This window comes from Diospyros lotus, chromosome 5 (assembly GCF_014633365.1).
Source record: "Diospyros lotus cultivar Yz01 chromosome 5, ASM1463336v1, whole genome shotgun sequence".
NCBI classification, from domain to species: Eukaryota; Viridiplantae; Streptophyta; class Magnoliopsida; order Ericales; family Ebenaceae; genus Diospyros; species Diospyros lotus.
The window spans coordinates 615,807-633,031 of NC_068342.1; the positions used below are offsets into that span (position 1 = coordinate 615,807).

At 39.1% G+C, this 17,225-nt stretch overlaps 2 protein-coding genes across 7 annotated transcripts; both read left to right on the plus strand.

The window, feature by feature from the left end:
* The first annotated feature begins 597 nt into the window (after window positions 1-597).
* On the plus strand, window positions 598-5,103 carry LOC127802387 (uncharacterized). 3 transcript variants are annotated; one of them, XR_008023273.1, is made up of 5 exons: window positions 598-735; window positions 1,221-2,376; window positions 2,530-3,868; window positions 4,009-4,416; window positions 4,559-4,658. XR_008023273.1 is itself a non-coding variant. In XM_052338155.1 (4 exons), the coding sequence occupies exons 2-4, from the start codon at window positions 1,294-1,296 to the stop codon at window positions 4,801-4,803; spliced, it is 2,667 nt and encodes an 888-aa protein (XP_052194115.1). In that variant the 5' UTR covers window positions 598-735; window positions 1,221-1,293; the 3' UTR covers window positions 4,804-5,103. The 3 variants fall into 3 exon arrangements, 2 of the variants coding, with proteins under 2 accessions (XP_052194115.1, XP_052194116.1); XM_052338155.1 differs by lacking the exon at window positions 4,009-4,416 and having other exon boundaries at window positions 4,559-5,103; XM_052338156.1 differs by lacking the exon at window positions 4,009-4,416 and having other exon boundaries at window positions 608-735; window positions 1,294-2,376; window positions 4,559-5,103.
* A 414-nt stretch (window positions 5,104-5,517) lies between these two features.
* LOC127802388 (syntaxin-43-like) lies at window positions 5,518-16,542 on the plus strand. Of its 4 annotated transcripts, none has more exons than XM_052338158.1 (8): window positions 5,532-6,339; window positions 13,296-13,572; window positions 14,049-14,138; window positions 14,433-14,510; window positions 15,276-15,353; window positions 15,460-15,525; window positions 15,609-15,689; window positions 15,843-16,542. In XM_052338158.1, the coding sequence occupies exons 1-8, from the start codon at window positions 6,161-6,163 to the stop codon at window positions 15,948-15,950; spliced, it is 957 nt and encodes a 318-aa protein (XP_052194118.1). In that variant the 5' UTR covers window positions 5,532-6,160; the 3' UTR covers window positions 15,951-16,542. The 4 variants fall into 4 exon arrangements, with proteins under 4 accessions (XP_052194119.1, XP_052194118.1, XP_052194120.1 ...); XM_052338160.1 differs by having other exon boundaries at window positions 6,191-6,339; window positions 13,270-13,572; XM_052338161.1 differs by having other exon boundaries at window positions 6,191-6,339; window positions 13,300-13,572.
* The last annotated feature ends 683 nt before the right edge of the window (window positions 16,543-17,225 follow it).

A 17,225-nucleotide genomic window follows, 5' to 3' on the forward strand; every position in this document is an offset into this window, starting at 1 on the left:
TTTCGATTCAATATGATTTCTATATTTAAAAAAAAATTAAAATAACCAATCCAATCAAAATATAAAAACATCATTTTTGGTTTTTTGATTTTTTTGATTGATTCAGTTTTTTTTTTTTTTGATTTTTTGATTCATTCATTTTGAAAATCAATTCAATCGATTCGGTTCAATTTTTAATATAGATTCAATATATTTAATTTGAACAATTTAGTTTGTCTAATATGTTTCTTTCCTATATTAATAAATGAAAGAAATTTATTACATAAAATATTTCTAAAAATAAAATAAGCATACATATTAACCGACTTAAATAAAACAATATTGTGATACATTTGATATAAATTATAATTAATTATATTTTTATTATAATTATTTCTTAATAAATATAACTTTTTATGATTTTCATCACTTATACTAACTTTAATATTTTATTTTATCAAATAAGTATCTAGCTTAAAAGTACATTTTATCCAAATACTTCAATTAACTTAAAACACTATATAATTTAAAACTTTAAAAAGCTTAAAGCTAAAATATAAATTCTCAAGCTATAAATAAAAGAATAGTAGTCATGCATACGAACCGACTTAAATAAAACAATATTATTGTTTTGACCTCGCATTTCTATTTGCTTCGTCGTCGGTTTGTTCTCTCCGCTCGGGTGTCCTCTCTCTCTCTCTCTCTCTCTGCAACTTTCAATTTCTTGAAAGCACAATCAATTTCGAAAATTGGACGGTACGTAGCTCTGTTTCATCTTCTGTAAATGGCTTCCACTGAAACAATTATTGTATTTCTGTTGTTGGATTTTTGCTAATTGGTAAGTGGTGAGTTCAATTGGGCTCCCAGCCTCCAATCGCTATGCGGTTTGTGAATTATTGGCTCATTCTAAATTCATTTCTATGCGATTCAGGTGAATATATTCAGGAACATCGTTGATAAGAGTGTTTTTAGCTCTTTGTCCCCTTGATTTAGGGTTAGAAAATTGCGCTTCTGTTCTGTTTCCTTCTTTCTTGTATTTTTTTTTTTTTTTAAATAGGTTAGATGTTTGAAAAACCTGACGCATATTGGTTATTGTCGTTTATTTATGGCGAAACTTTTAACTTGCTTTGTTCGAGTAGAGCTAAACAACAAACGAACTAATTACGCAATCTGGACGTTATTTACTTTAGCATAATTGGGTTTGATTCTTTCTGCCATGCCTTTACTTTTTTCTGTTTCAGGGGATGTATGGCTCTTACATGATTCAGTTTCGATTAACTGTTGCTTTGTGGTTGCTTTTTGTGTGAAGAGCAGATGGGCAGGGGGGGGAAGGTTCAGAGCAAGAAAAATAGTAAGAGAAAAATTCGATCTCGGTGCAAGGGATCAGATGAGTCAGATGAGGATTACACAGTGGGTGAAGATGAAGATTTGAATTATTCTGAGGATGAGGAATCACAAGAGAGTTTTGGTGAATTTGAAGAGGAGGAGGAGGAGGAGGAAGTGAGGAAAGTTGGTAGGCTGAAGGGGCAAAAGACCTTGCGGGGTAGGAAGAAATTTGGGAGTGGGAAGGTACGCAAAAGAAGTAGGGTTTCATATAGATTACGAATTGGTGAGAATTTTGAAGATCAGGATCATGGGGATGATGATGGGGAACCAGATGAAATTGGTTTAGACGAGGAAGAAGAGTTGGCAGTTCAGAAGAAGAAAGATAAGGTTGTGAGGCGCCCTCTGAGAAAAAAAGGTGTTTTCATTGGGCGAAAGAGGAAGAGGAATTATGGGGTAACCAAAAAGCCTATGAAAAAGAAACCAAGGAAGAGACGTAGGTTGCTGAGGAAATCAGTTGTTGGTAATGATGGGGCATACAAGAAGAAGAAACTAATTATAGAAGAAAGGGGTGAAAAGAATACTGGTCAGAGAAAAAGGAAATTTACGGAAGAATCTGATTCAGATTTTGTGAGCTCTGGATCATCTGATTATGAATATACCATATCTGAGGAAGAGAAAGAACAGGTGAGAGAAGCCAGTGAATTTTGCGGAGATTTGACTACTAGTCTCAGAAATTCATCTTCAATAAAGATAGAACAAGAAGAAGGGATCTTGTGTCAGCAAAGGAAACGTTCAGGAAGAAAGGGTAAGGAGAAGGTAGATGATTTAAAGAACGAAACTGGAAAGCAGTTTTGTGGGATCTGTTTATCAGAAGAAGTAAAGAAAACTGTTCGAGGAACATTGAATTGTTGCAATCATTTTTTTTGTTTTTCTTGCATAATGGAATGGTCAAAGGTGGAATCTCGCTGCCCTTTGTGCAAACAAAGGTTTGTGACGATTAGTAAGCCAACTAGATCAGATATGGGGTTTGATTTGAGGACTGTGGTGATCCAAATTCCAGAACGTGATCAGGTATCAATGTGCAAGCATATTTTCATGCTTTTGGTGCCACAAACAGGCATGATAATGTTATTTAGTTCTTCTCTTTCTTTGTGTATTGATTTTTCTCCCCCCTCCCCACTCTCTCCATCATTTTACTGATTGTAGTAGTTTTCGCATTTTCAGGTTTATCAACCATCTGAAGAAGAACTCAGGGGTTATCTTTACCCATATGATAATGCAATTTGTACCGAATGCCATCAAAGTGGTGATGATGCTCTTATGTTACTTTGTGATCTCTGTGATTCACCAGCACATACTTATTGTGTTGGTCTTGGACATGAAGTACCTGAAGGTAGTTGGTATTGTGAAGTCTGTAGACCAACTGGTTCCTCAAATGTACAAGCTCCCAATCTTACATCTGACCAAAGAACAGTCCGCCAATTGTCTGGCAGATGGTCTCCTGTTGGAAATGTTAGAGAGGACATAGACCTTAATTCAGATTATGTTCCTGAAACGCCATTGGGTCAAGGAAGTGAGGTTCTCTCATCTTCTGGAAGATCTGTTGGGAATTTTCAAGCTGCTTCTCCTGTATCAGGAATAGGGGTTTTAACTGTGTCTGAAAGACGCAGGATACAGCGTCAGATACACAATCTACTTAATAACAGCATAATAAGTCAATTGGGTGGTAGAAATGGAATGCCAGCTACACCACCTAGAAATAATCTATCAGGCTCTCAACCAACTGCTCTTGGTGCTGCAAATCTACAAGCTCCAAGTCATATATCTGACCAAAGAACAATCAGAGAATTGAATGGCAGATCATCTCCTGTTGAAAATGTTAGAGAGGACATAGACCTTAATTCAGCTTATGTGCCCGAAACACCATTGGGTCAAGGAAGTGGGGTTCTCTCATCTCCTAGAAGATCTGTTGGGAATTTTCAAGCTGCTTCTCCTGTACCAGGAACAGGGGCTTTAACTGTCTCGGAAAGACGCAGGATGCAGCACGAGATACACCATCTACTTAATAACACAATAGGCCGATGGGGTGGTAGAAATGGAATGCCAGCTCCGACTCCTGGAAATAATCTGTTGGGCTTTCAAATGGAGCGGGTTAGGGAGGTAGGGTTGCAAAATGCGATGATTCCAGAAAGGTTAGATTCTTATCAAGCATTTTCCCATGGAAGGTTACAGGAGAATTTCACACCTCCAACCCTGGGTAGGGATCTTTTTTCTGCAAGGTCATCCAATTCAAGGGGTCAACTGCTTCAAGGTCAAACGTCTAATTCTGCTGATGGTTTTGTCAATGGGATGCTAGAATCAGGAGTTGCAGGGATCAGTGGGGTTATCAATTCGAGATCGGGCCACGAGCAAATCCATCCATATGCTAGCAGATCAAGCAATGCTGATGATAGTATGGCCTCTTGTAGATATAGAGATGTGGGCCACTTAACCGCACAAAAGGAACAAGTGCAATCACTGGTTAGGAGCCACTTAAAAACCTTATCAAGACGAATGGAGATAGGTATGTCAAGTTGGAAGCTTTTGCTTTGAACTGCATGTGGCAATTATTTGGGTTTCCCATTTGATGTGGTATGAGGGTGAATTCATAGTTAAGTACGAAGGATAACTTTGTAAACCAATTAATTTTTCTTAACTATGCAGGTCAATTCATCATTTAGGTTTTGTTTCATTACTAAAAAGGGGTGTCCCCAATGCACAAGACTCCCTACCTTGCAAGAGCCGGGATAGGCTCATATCTGTATAAGCGTTTCCCCTGCTTTTTTGCAAAATTGCTGTTTCTGTAACTAAAACTCATGATCTTCAGGTTACAAAGGAGAAACCTTATCACTACCACTAAGACTCACCCTTATCTGGTTCCATTAGTGTTGAGTTAAAATCTCAACCAGCACCACCGTATGCTGTTGCATGTAGCCCCCAAGGGAGGGAGAGTCGGTAGTATCCTTTCATGACTGGTGGCTGCACCGTGATTCTCTGCTCATAAAATCCAATTGTCTAGAGTTTTGGGAGTGGCTCAAGTCACCATGCCATTCATTTTATCCCCTCACTAGGGTATAAACCTTTCCTAATTGACATGTCAAGTCTTTTAGAAACTGGAACACGAAGCTTTTTGTGCTTGTAGTGGTACATGGTGTTTTCATGTTCACCCGATTATCATGTGAATTTTGAAACTGCCAAGATTCTTTTGGTGTAGGCTACAGCACCTTCAAGGAGATTGCAAGGAGCTCTACACACACCATTTTAGCTGCCTGTGACCTTGAGCACAGGGCAAGCGAGGTTTATCCGGTGCACCCACCTGCCAAATGCAACCATGTCGAAGGCATAATGAGCGGCGAACCGGTGAGCCTGATGAAGGATTGCTGCTCATCTTGCTTCGAATCATTTGTGAAGAATGTAGTATGGGAGATTGCGGGCGCACGGGTGCCATCCGTGGCATAGATAGAGCTGGGGATCCTCGCCGTTCCCATCCCTCCTCATCCCCCCATCAATCATCAACTATCTTCTTTGGGTTCAAGTGTGTTATTTTGTTCACAGCTAGTCACTGTGGTAGACGTTATTACCCATGAATTGTTGTTAGCTTAAGTACTGACCTCTGGAACCTCAAAGTAAGTTGGTTTGTTTGTAGATGAGCTTGAAGTGTCGATTATGGTTTGTCTCACCTTGTTTCTGTTTACATTTTTACACTCTTTGCCCCCCTATTTAATTGCCTTGGTTTTGCCACAGATCAATGGCATGTCACGCACTGCATGTAACTTTGAAATTTGATATTTTTATTAACTTTCTTCGATTTCTCACTGAAAAAGGAAAAATATTAATTGCCAATTTGAAGTATTGATTATGGTTTTTGCTGATGAACTTTTATGTTTTTTTATTTTTTGTGTAACTATTTAATTTTTTCGTTATTTTGATTACACTTTAGACTTATATTTTTAAATTAATTTAATTTTTATATTTTAATATTTTTTTGACTTAACAATTTAAATTTTTTGTTGTTTTGATTATATTTTTGAATGTGATATGTATTTTATTATTTTTTTATATATAAAAATATATGAGTTTAATTAATTTAAAAATATAAATTTAGGGGTATAATCAAAAAATAAAAAGTTTGAATTGTTAAAAAAAAATAAAGTACAAAGAGTTAAATTAATTTAAAAATTATATACAGGTAAAATTTTAAATAATTATATAAAAATACATGAAAAAAATATAAATTTGGCATTTTAAATGAATTTGGCATTTTAAATTCACATAAGAAGAATGTTATTTGATTTGATTTTATTATTAAAGCTAAGGGGTAGTCTAATTAGGTATAACAAAAAAAAAAAGAAATCATAAAATAAGATGAAATAACATTATTATTATTATTATTATTCATGAGCTGTGTGTCAAATAGAAATGGTTATAACAGCTTTTAATTATTTTATTATTTTATGGAGTTTTCATGAAATTAACTAACTCACCGCCGAAAACGGCCATAGGCTGGCCGTGTCCAACTAATATTCACTTCTAAGCAAGCCCCCACCCCCACAGTTCCAACGCTCCAATACGCTCCGAAGCTCGAACGCCCCTCCCTCTCCCATTTCACCTTCGCCGTCTGTCAGTCTCCGATCTCCGGCAGGGGACAACGTGATCTTTCCGTCCGTTCGTCGCCGCTGGCGTCTCGCCAAACCCTAGCTGTTGCACTGCTGGACGGGACAATTAGGAGAATGATCATTTTGGCCCGATCGTTTTCAGATCTTAACACATTTGGTTTTCGATGAGCTGCTTATGATTAGCGAGCTGTCTTCCGAAAATGGCTACCAGGAATAGGACATTATTGTATCGGAAGTACAGAGACGCATTGAAGAGCGCTCGGGCTCCGTTGGGTTCTTCCACCGCCGGTGCCGTGATCGAACTGTCGAGCGCTTCGCTTCTCCATCCCAACAGCTCTTATGCCCCCCTCAGTACGGATGATCCCGGAACCACCTCCAGGTCTCTCTCTCTCTCTCTCTGTGGTTATCATTCATATTGCCGATTTTTTCTTGTATTGAACTTAAATTCTAGGTCAATTGACTAGAGTAGATAAGGTTCATTTGATTACCCTTGATTTGGAGTTACCAACTCACACATGGTTGAATTACCACTGCTCATTGTTTGCAAGGGAGAGTGTAGTATGCTGGAATACATATATTGTCATAGCCAATAGCTTTTGTCTATGAAATAGACCAGTTTGTTTGGCTGTCTGTGGAAGGAGTGATATTTGGTGAATGTTAATCCAACAATTGCAATTTTATTTGTTGGAATACCTGGCGATGTTGAATTGGAGTAAGGTTTTCATAAGCTAATGGAGATCAGATTTCCTCTTACTCTACTGTACATCAAGACTTAATTACAATATATTATCTCTTTCTTTACCATTTGAACTTAATTTACTTTTGGCTTTGAGGGACCCATAATGTCATATTAACCTGAATGTGGATAGTCTATTTTCCTAACTGAGGCACCTATTGGTCTTAGTCATACATGTCAAACAATCTCAATTGGTTTTCTCTTATTTTATCTTCAATAGATTTTGACTCTATTATGCCACTTGATTAGTTTATTCCTAACCCTATTGTCTTTCTTCCACCACATTTCCCTTAATATTCTCATCTAAGTTACTGTCAGATTCCAGATCTGACCGGTTAATCCAAGAACAGCGAGGGAAAGGAAATAGAAGACTTGAGAGAGATGGGAGGGAAAATAAAGAGAAATTTAGGAGGGAAATGAATTGAGGAGGAAACTGATTTCCTAATTTCATTCAACATATTCAAATAAGGCGCCTTGATCAGTTTATATACTGATCAGAATCAATTAGGCGCCAAAAGCCGTTAGCTTGCCCATGCGAATGTACAAGTGGCCATGTGCACTTACAAGTGGTCTCCGTGCGCGCTGAATACGCTTTCACGCGATTATGCATGCTGGGACAGTTTTCCCAGCTAAGCACAAGGATTTATTAACATTCTATTAGTGCAATTATACTGTTATTTCTACTAACAACTAGTTAGCGTAACATTCCCGGCCCCTTAAAATGTTTCTTGTCCGCAAGAAATATGTAATAGGCTGGCCACATTGGGAAATTGCTGGAGAAGTTCTGGTAAGTATTCCCAAGTATTGTTGTCGGAATGCAAAGAAGACCATTGAACTAACACCTGAATCATAGGAGCGCCATTGTGGTGTGTCACCCGTCTGTCTACAATGGCCATGGGAACGGCCTTCGGTGGTATTTCGCTCACTATAGGAGGTAAACTCGGTGTAGAGCTGTGGCTACCCATTGACTTCTTCAGCAAGGATACATGAAAGACTGGATGTATTCTTGCTTCAGCCGGTAGTTCCAGTCTGTAGGCCACAACGCCGATTTTCTCTAAAATTTTGAAAGGGCCATAAAACTTAGGATTCAACTTTGAAGTGGGCTGTTTAGTCAATGCCTTGTAGTGTTGCGGATTGAGCTTCAAGTAGACTTCATCCCCTACACCAAATTCTCGTTCGCTCCTCTTTCGATCAGCTTGTTGTTTCATTCGGTTACGTGCCTTGGCCAATTCCTCTTTCACCATTCTTAATGCTTCTTGTCTCTGCTGGAGGTAGGTTTCCACAGTGGCTACTGTTGTGTGACCTCCTAGGGCAGGAAGTAAATCTGGTTTGTAACCATAAAGGGCCTCGAATGGAGTCATCTTAAGTGAGTTGTGGAAACTCGTGTTATACCACCACTGTGCCATTGCCAGCCATTTATGCCATCCTTTGGGCTGCACAAAACTGAAGCACCTTAGGTAACCTTCCAGGCATTGGTTAACGCGTTCGGTTTGGCCATCCGTTTCAGGATGGTATGCGGTAGACATTAGAAGTTTGGTTTCGAGGCCTTTCATCAGCTCTTTCCAAAATAGGCTGGTAAATATTTTGTCTCGATCAGAGACAATTGATCTAGGGACGCCATGTAGCTTTACCACATTTTCCAAGTAGATCCGAGCCACCTCCTGAGCTGAGAACGGATGGGTTAAGCCGATGAAGTGGCTAAATTTGGTGAATCTGTCTACAACTACTAGGATACAATCCTTTCCCTCCGACTTTGGTAGGCCTTCAATAAAATCTATAGTAACATTAGTCCAAGCGCGATCTGGAACCTCTAAAGGTTAAAGCAAGCCGGGGTGGGCCACTGTTTCATGCTTGCAATGTCTACAAACCTCGCACCTCAATACATATTCCCACACATACTTCCTTAGTTGCGGCCAGAAAAATAACTGTTTGACTTTGTGATATGTGTTTTGGATACCCGAGTGTCCTCCGATTGGAGATCCATGCAACGCATGAATTATCCTGTCCTTCAGCTCTTTGCAATCACCGATTACTATCTTGCCTTTGTATCTTATTACTCCATTGGTAAGTGAGTACCCTGGTTTGCTGGTGGTGCTCACGGTTAGCTGTTCTAGAAGATTCTTGGTCCATCCGTCTGTGTGGTAGCTGTCAGTAATTTCTTGGAACCAATCGGGTACCATTGTAGATATGGTTACAACCATTCCTTCTTCATGACAGCGAGATAATGCATCTGCTGCAACATTTTCTTTGCCCTTCCTGTATTGGATCACATAATCTAAGCCCATGAGTTTAGACATACTTTTTTTCTGTAGTTGGTTGTGCAACCTTTGTTATAAAATGTATTTCAAACTCTCATGATTTGTTTTGATTATAAACTTCCCTCCTTCCAAGTAGTGGCACCACCTTTTTACTGCCATTAGCACTGCCATCAGTTCTTTCTCATAGATACTAAGGCCCTGATGTCTTGGGGCCAAGGCTTGGCTAAGAAAAACAAGGGTCTTCCATCTTGAGTCAATACCGCTCCTATGCCCGTGTTGCTTGCATTTGTTTCTAATGTAAAGGGCTTATCAGAATCCGGCAACCCTAGCGTAGGCACGCTGCTTAGAGCTGCTTTTAATTGCTCAAAGGCCTCTTCTGCCTTAGTACTCCATTGGAACCCATTTTTCTTTAACATTTATGTTAGCGGTTTGCTTATAGAGCCATAGTTCCTCACAAACTTCCGATAGTAACCAGTAAGTGCCAGAAAACCCCTTAAGGCCCGTATGTTGGCAGGTTTGGGCCAAGCCATAACTGCCTCAATCTTCTTGGGATCAGTCCCCACTCCAGCTCCTGATATAATGTGCCCGAGATACTCGACTTGGGGCTGTGCAAAGGCACATTTCGACCGCTTGATACATAGTTGATTGAATCGCAAGATCTCAAATGTAGCCCTAAGGTGGTTAAGGTGTTGGTCAGCGGATGGGCTGTATATTAGTATGTCATAAAAAAAAAACCAACACAAACTTTCTGAGGTACGGTTCAAAAATTTGGTTCATGAGGGCTTGGAATGTAGCTGGGGCATTAGTGAGGCCAAATGGCATCACGGTAAACTCAAAATGCCCATGATGTGTTCGGAAAGCTGTCTTGAAAGTGTCATCAGGATGGACTCTAATTTGGTGGTATCCAGCCCTTAAGTCTAGCTTAGTAAATATGGTTGCATGTTTGAGTTCATCAAGTAGATCATCAATGATGGGAATAGGAAACTTGTCCTTAACAGTTATGGCGTTAAGCTGTCTATAATCAACACAAAAACACCAAGTTCCATATTTCTTTTTTACTAATAGAACATAGGAAGCAAAAGGGCTGTGGCTTGGGCGGACTAGGGATTGATCTAACATTTCCCTGACCATTTTCTCAATTTCGGATTTGAGTTTAGGCAGATATCGGTAAGATCAGATGTTAACAGGTTTGGCCTGGGGTATGAGAGGTATAGTATGGTCTAAGGAATGTTTAGGAGGTAAAGTCTTAGGTTCTACGAAGAGATCTTGATATTCATTCAGCAATGAATCTAAAAGGGTTAGTTCAAGAATTTGTTGCGAAGATTTTGAGCTTACTGTCTGAATTTGTTTCCCTTGCTGATCGCTGGCCTCAATGGAAAATAGATGAGCCACCTGTGCCCACTTCTTTTTGAACATTCGTTGTAACTTCTTGCCCCTTATCAACTTGCATGCTCCTACCTCCATGTGGCCCTGCAGTACCACTCTTTTTCCCTTTTTATCCAATGTTACCTCCATGTTATTAAAGTCAAAGCTAATGGGACTCACTTCCCACATCCAATCTACCCCCAACACAATATGACAGCCCCCCAATCTAAGTAGTCTAAGATCAGCCTGGAATTCTTCCCCTTGCATCTCCCAACAAAACCCCATGCAAGCTGATTTGCTGAGAACTTTATCTCCATTAGCTACCGTGACTGATAATGGTTGTGTCCTCACTGTTGGCCACCCCATTCTTTTAGCCGTTGTTTCATCGATGAAACTGTGGATACTCCCATTATCGATTAACACCATGAGAGAACTATCGTGCACCTTCCCTTCTACTTTAATAACTTTGTTGTTAGCCACTCCTTTAATAGCGTGTAAGGATATGGCGCCACTGCCCTCGTCCTTGTCTTCTTCTACTGCTGCCAGTTCTTCTGTTTCATCTCCTTCCTTTTCACCGTCCAACAACAGCAGTTGTTTTCTACATTGGTGTCCTGGTGTGTATTTTTCTCCACACTTAAAAACATAGTCCTGCTATCCTCCTTTGCTCCAACAGTTTGTCTCTACTCAACGTATTTAAAGGGGGTGCAGGTAACGCGGAATACCTGGTATTAGGGCCCGTCCTGATTGCCTCTCTTCCTGGTGGTCTACCACCCTGATATACCATGCCTCCTTGGTTTCCTTTTATCTGTCCCCTTTGTTTCTTCAGCAACGCGTCAAACGTCATTTCTTGTAGGTAAGCCCCTTCCGCCTCTGGAACGGTCCTGGGCCTAAGAACTTGGACTGCTGATCGAAGCTCCTCATTAAGTCCTCCTATAAAGCTGGATACAAAATAATCTTCAGTGAGGCCGGGGTTTCGATTAAGCATCAAGAACTTGAGCTCTTCGAACTTCGCTTGATAGTCCATCACGGATCCTTCCTGCCTTAAGCGATTAAATTCTTGTACTATATCCAATCGTCCCCGTTCTCCGAATCTTTCATTGAGGCCTTGAGTGAAGTCTTCCCAATTATAGTTCGCTCTTACCCTGGACCACCCTTGGAACCACACATCTCCTTCATCGTGAAGATATGCTACTGCCAAGGCCACCCTCTGAATCTCTGGTACTTGGTGAATCTCGAACAACTTCTCACACCTTCTCAACCACCATCGCGGTTTAGTACCCTCGAAGATTGGGAGTGTTCCAGTTTAGGAATTGGAAATTCCCGCCTCTGGTCTACTACCGATTCATCGCCAACCGTCGGCTCTTCTTCCAATACGGTAATTCCCGCCTGTCGGTGTGGTATACCAATTCCCTGTAGAATTGGTTATGTCCGTTCTCTAGGTGGAAAGTCAGGGGAGATCCTTACCTGTGGTTGATTTGCAAACATCAACATAAATTGTTGTAGCTGATCCCGCAACAAATTTCCTTGATCTCGAACGTCTTGCAATTCCTCTCGGATTTGCAAGCGCATATCCCTCCTGAGTCGATCGGCCAGAGTCTCTAGCTTCCTATCCACTGTCGATCTGATCCTTTCTTCCACTGTATCAACTCTCCCTTGCATTTTTGATACTGTCGCTGTTACCTGTTGGAGTTGCATCTCCATTTGACGCATCCTCGTACCGTCCGCCATTGATCCGATCGCCTTCAAACAATCTGGCCCAGAGCTTCTTTGATACCAATTTGTCAGATTCCAGATCTGACCGGTTAATCCGAGAACAGCGAGGGAAAGGAAATAGAAGACTTGAGAGAGATGGGAGGGAAAATAGAGAGAAATTTAGGAGGGAAATGAATTGAGGAGGAAACTGATTTCTTGATTTCATTCAACATATTCAAATAAGGCGCCTTGATCAGTTTATATACTCATCAGAATCAATTAGGCGCCAAAAGCTATTAGCTCGCCCATGCGAATGTACAAGTGGCCATGTGCACTTACAAGTGGTCTCCGCGCGCGCTGAATATGCTTTCACGCGATTATGCATGCTGGGACAGTTTCCCCAGGATTTATTAACATTCTATTAGTGCAATTATACTGTTATTTCCACTAACAACTAGTTAGCGTAACAGTTACATTCACTTTATTGGTATATTGTTTCTTAATTCTGTAACAATCTGTACATAAAGCATGCTTGGTCTTAGAACATTCCTGTAAGATTCATTTGTCCTTTATCAAACTTTACTCTAAATGTTGTGACGGAAAAAAATGAATAAATAAATAAAGTCGCTACATAAATTCTATCTTTTAATTCATTTCTATGTATGGACTTATCTTTTGTAAGGCCCATATAACTAATATGAAAACTAATGTCTCTCACCAAATTTGTCTTGGTCTTCCTCTATCTCTTTTGCTAAATGCTTGTTCTATTCATTTATTCTTCTCACAAGAACCTTTATTGGTCTTCTTCTCGTATGATCAAATCATCTTAGTCATATGTCACACACCTTATCTTTAATCGGAGCCGCTCCAACTTTTTTTTATGAATAACCTTATTTTTATTTTTATCTTTTCTTGTATGACCCGACATTCATCTTAGCATCCTCATTTTCATTACGCTCATATTTTGCACATGTTGGTGCTTTACTATCTAACTTTTTTTGCCATACAACAAAGCTGGTGTATGGGTCTAAAAACACTTTTACTGATTTTCTTTTTATCTTAAACTTGTGTAAACATTTAAATACACTTATTTCTATTTCTTGACACTTTCAAACTTTGTTTTTTATTGTGAATTTCTGAAAAATGTTTTTGTTTCTGAGCTTATTGAACAATACATCAAAAAAAAAATTTTGATACTTGCCCTTTATGTGCAAGCCTTCATTATAACAATAAAGTTAATGGATTTCTCACTGGTTAGGCTAAAAAGTTTTTTCTTTGCTGAAGTAAGGATGCACTCACAATGGGTCTACCTCCAGCTTGGGTGGATGTATCTGAAGAAATAACAGCAAATGTGCAACGAGTACGGGTGAAAATGGCTGAGCTAGCCAAGACTCATGCCAAGGCTTTAATGCCTTCATTTGGAGATGGTAAAGAAGATCAACGAAGGATAGAGGCTCTTACTCAAGAGGTTACTATTCTGTTGAAAAAGTCAGAGAAAAGATTGCAGAGACTTTCTGCTGGTGGGCCTTCTGAGGATTCTAATCTTAGGAAAAATGTGCAGGTTTGAATTCAATTACCATCTTTTCTTTTTTGCGAGAGGGTTTTCACTGTTTCATATTTTGATAAATGCTATAACCATCCATTAGCATACCCTGCCTTCTCTTCTGTCGGTGACAATAAGTATATGTAGAAGGCTTACATAATTACTGTCTATTTGCTAAGGACTACAAATACCTCTTAAAGGATTTAATGTACTCTATTATCTTTTTCTCATGTTGAATAACTGAAACATTCTGTCATATATATTCCCTAGGCACCTTTCACTCTTTTTGTTGTGTCCCACATTCTGTCATCTTTATGGTTTAAAGGCAGGCATTTGGTTGTTCATTCTCTTTTCTGATTGATAGAGGCAAAACATATTCTGTCTGTTTTCTCAACTGCTGCTCCATGAAGGGAAACTCAAAAGTTAATATTTTATAAAAAAATGTATTACAAGGTTGGGCCATTCTTATAAGCAGTTTCAATTGCCCTCTGCAGCGGTCTCTTGCCACAGACCTTCAGAGCCTTTCAGTGGAACTTCGTAAGAAACAGTCAACATATTTAAAGCGGCTCCAGCAGCAGAAAGAGGTCTGCATAGAACTTCCCTATAATTGATGGACAAAATTGTATCATGATTTGATATATTCAGACTACCACTCTTTTTCCCTTAGCTTTTTGTGATTCATTTCTCTTGTTTCTCCCCTTGGAATTGCTGTCTTGTACCGTATAGTGTATACTGCACTGTCATGCACCACTTCTCCTCATTTATTTTTCCTTCTTTCCTTTTTTTGTATTTTTGGTCAATTCCTCATTAGGTGTCAACCTATTAAGTTCGGGAAATGTATGTTTTCTGAATTTTACTTAAATTGCTTTTTGATGTAGGGTCCAGATGGAATTGACTTAGAAATGAACTTAAATGGAAAGAATTCCAGAAAAGTTGATGATGACTTGGATGACATGGTAAGCCCAAACTTCTGTAATTCTTTGTTCACAGGTATACCAAGCATGCATACATCATATGGGTCTGCAATCCATAATATGAACATCCTGTTATGTTATCATTGAGTTTTACTTAGACTTGAACAATATGTGTCTTAACTGAAAGCCCACATCAATATAGGGTTGAGACTGGGGTGGGTTTGGTGAAGCCAGTATTCTGACAAGACCCAGCCAGATGCACTAAGGGCTTGTTTGGGCTATGAAGCATTTCCGTCCTAGCTCAACACAGAACTTACTCGTGCAGCTTCTGGTAGTGAGAGGAAGATGGCATGACATCTTTGGGTTATTTTATTATTTAAGTATTTATGCCTAAGGAAAAACTAAATCAACTTAATTTTTTTAGGATGTCCTTAAATTTACATATATGACTATATACAATAAAAGACAGGCTTCGCTTGGCCCCTAGCTCTTCCCAGGCATGTCCAAACTCTAATCAGGTTGAGGTTATTATAGCTCAACCCCAGTCTGATAAACTCTTCCTGGTTGACAAAAAAGATTAGGCCTGGTTCCTGTTGTTCATGTTCGCTTCACTTGCAGCCAAGTCTTAAATTTGAAGTTTTCTTAGCAAGCCCATGAGATACTGCCCTAATTTTTGAATTAATACCTGGACTTCGTTACTAGTTAGGAAAATCTTCCAACTGGGTTGTACTTGAATTTTTACATGTGCATGCATAGAAAATCTTTCTAGTCAGAGTTCTAACATAAACCTTACAAGTTACTTGTTAGGGGTTTAACGAGTATCAGATGGCCAAACTGAGGAAAAATGAGGTATTCACAGCACAAAGAGAGAGAGAGATCCAGCAAGTAAGTGTGAACTCTCCTACCACTGTCTTAGTTGTTCTTAACCTCATTCTTCATTTTCAGTTGATTCAATTGGATTTTGAGTTCTTTGTTGTGTTGATTTTGCTAGGTTGTGGAATCAGTAAATGAAGTTGCGCAGATCATGAAGGATCTGTCAGTGCTTGTCATTGACCAGGTTAGATGCCATCCTCCATTTCTAGTAGCTCGGGAACTTGCTCAATGATTTGAACTGACAAACTGAGTTTATGCTCCAAACAGGGTACTATTGTTGATAGGATAGACTACAACATTCAAAATGTTGCAGCATCAGTTGAGGAAGGATTTAAACAACTGCAGAAGGTTCGCTTGCTCTTCTTTTTTCTTGAAGCTTCTCGTATGTTCACCTTTGTTTGTAATCCTGGGTTAAAAGTTTCTTCTAAGCTCTTCATTCGTGCATCATACTCATATATCTTCTCGTCGTTGTATCATCTGGGGATTTTCCTTGGCTCACAGGCAGAGAGAAGACAAAAGCAAGGGGGAATGGTGAGGTGTGCTACAGTTCTGATCATCATGTGCTTTGTCATGTTGGTCCTCCTAATTCTCAAAGAAATACTTTTATGATCTGCGGACAGTCTCTAGAGATCTTCCTTCAAAATACTGATACGCTCCCCTTCCAACTTGTGCAAGCTGAGGTTTCTTGCTTTTTCAAAGATGGGCATTCTGAATGCCCATTAGATACAATAAATTGCTTATGTTCTTCCATATATTGTCATTATTCAGAGTTCTGTTTCCTTTTGTTTGTTCGGGCTGGAAGGAAAGAGGGAGGACAAGGGGAGCGCGACGAGGATGATGAGCAATGATTGTATAGAGAGCATTTGCTGTAACTGGGTGAGGAGGGTTTTTGAAATGCACGCGAGCCTGGTGGTATATATTCTTTTAGCTGCCCCAACCCCCAGGGTATATCGAAATTTTTGGTCACAAAAGCAACTTTTCTATAGCAATCAAAGTTGCACTCTATTCCCCATTCTTTATGTGATGAGATGGAACACGTTTGAGCAAATTCAAACTAAATTTCTATCATGCTGGACAGTAGAGCCATCGTATGGGTAACTTCATATTTTGCAAATTATTAGGCCTTGTGCGCAATGTATGCCTTTATTTGTTAGAAATGCTATTTGGACAAGAAATTATTTATTTATGTTTTATGTATTTATATTGATATGATACAAAATATAAAACTTTTGATTACAGAATCTGAGGATTAGCCCTATTATATGTGTACACTCACTTTCGAGACGCGAATGGTTCTAAATCTGAGTTTGGCTATAAATATCAGTCCCAATGGGTCTGGGTTGCATTGATTTGTGGGCTGGAAAATCTGTTTAAATGAGGGAAATTTTTAAATAAAAAACACAATTCAATTTATATTAACCGTTAGAAAATATCTTGAAGATGCTTTTTATTTTATTTTATTTTATTTGAGATTCTGCCCAACTAATCCCCGAGCCTGAGACTTTCTTCCTTGATACACTTTCGTAGTAAATTTGGATATGAATACAGTCTACACACACTCGATGACGGATATTCGGGGAGACACTATTTTCCCTGTGAACCCCTTTAATTTCATGCGGATGAGATTTTTAGAGAAGCAGCAGAATGTACCAAGATTTTATTTTCACAAGGATTCGAATCTTCAATACTCACTTTAATTTTCAAGTGCTTTATTGTTGAATCATATTAGACTATTTTTTTTATTATTTTTCTTACAAAATAAGGGAGTTTTCCCTATTTTCTAAATAGGGAAATGGGACCAAATGTTTTATTCCTTTGAATATTCATATTTTTTATAGTCGGAAGTTGACGTGGAGGCTTCATTAGAAGGGATTAATCGACTAA

What these genes read in the sequence shown, in the direction of transcription:
- LOC127802387 (XM_052338155.1), top strand. Translation starts at nt 1,294, where the DNA reads ATGGGCAGGGGGGGGAAGGTTCAGAGCAAGAAAAATAGTAAGAGAAAA. An exon ending in AAATTCCAGAACGTGATCAG is followed by an intron (nt 2,377 to 2,529) that starts GTATCAATGTGC and finishes TCGCATTTTCAG; the next exon opens with GTTTATCAACCATCTGAAGA. An exon ending in ATCAAGACGAATGGAGATAG is followed by an intron (nt 3,869 to 4,558) that starts GTATGTCAAGTT and finishes CTTTTGGTGTAG; the next exon opens with GCTACAGCACCTTCAAGGAG.
- LOC127802388 (XM_052338158.1), top strand. Translation starts at nt 6,161, where the DNA reads ATGGCTACCAGGAATAGGACATTATTGTATCGGAAGTACAGAGACGCA. An exon ending in CAGTGCTTGTCATTGACCAG is followed by an intron (nt 15,526 to 15,608) that starts GTTAGATGCCAT and finishes TGCTCCAAACAG; the next exon opens with GGTACTATTGTTGATAGGAT. An exon ending in GATTTAAACAACTGCAGAAG is followed by an intron (nt 15,690 to 15,842) that starts GTTCGCTTGCTC and finishes CTTGGCTCACAG; the next exon opens with GCAGAGAGAAGACAAAAGCA.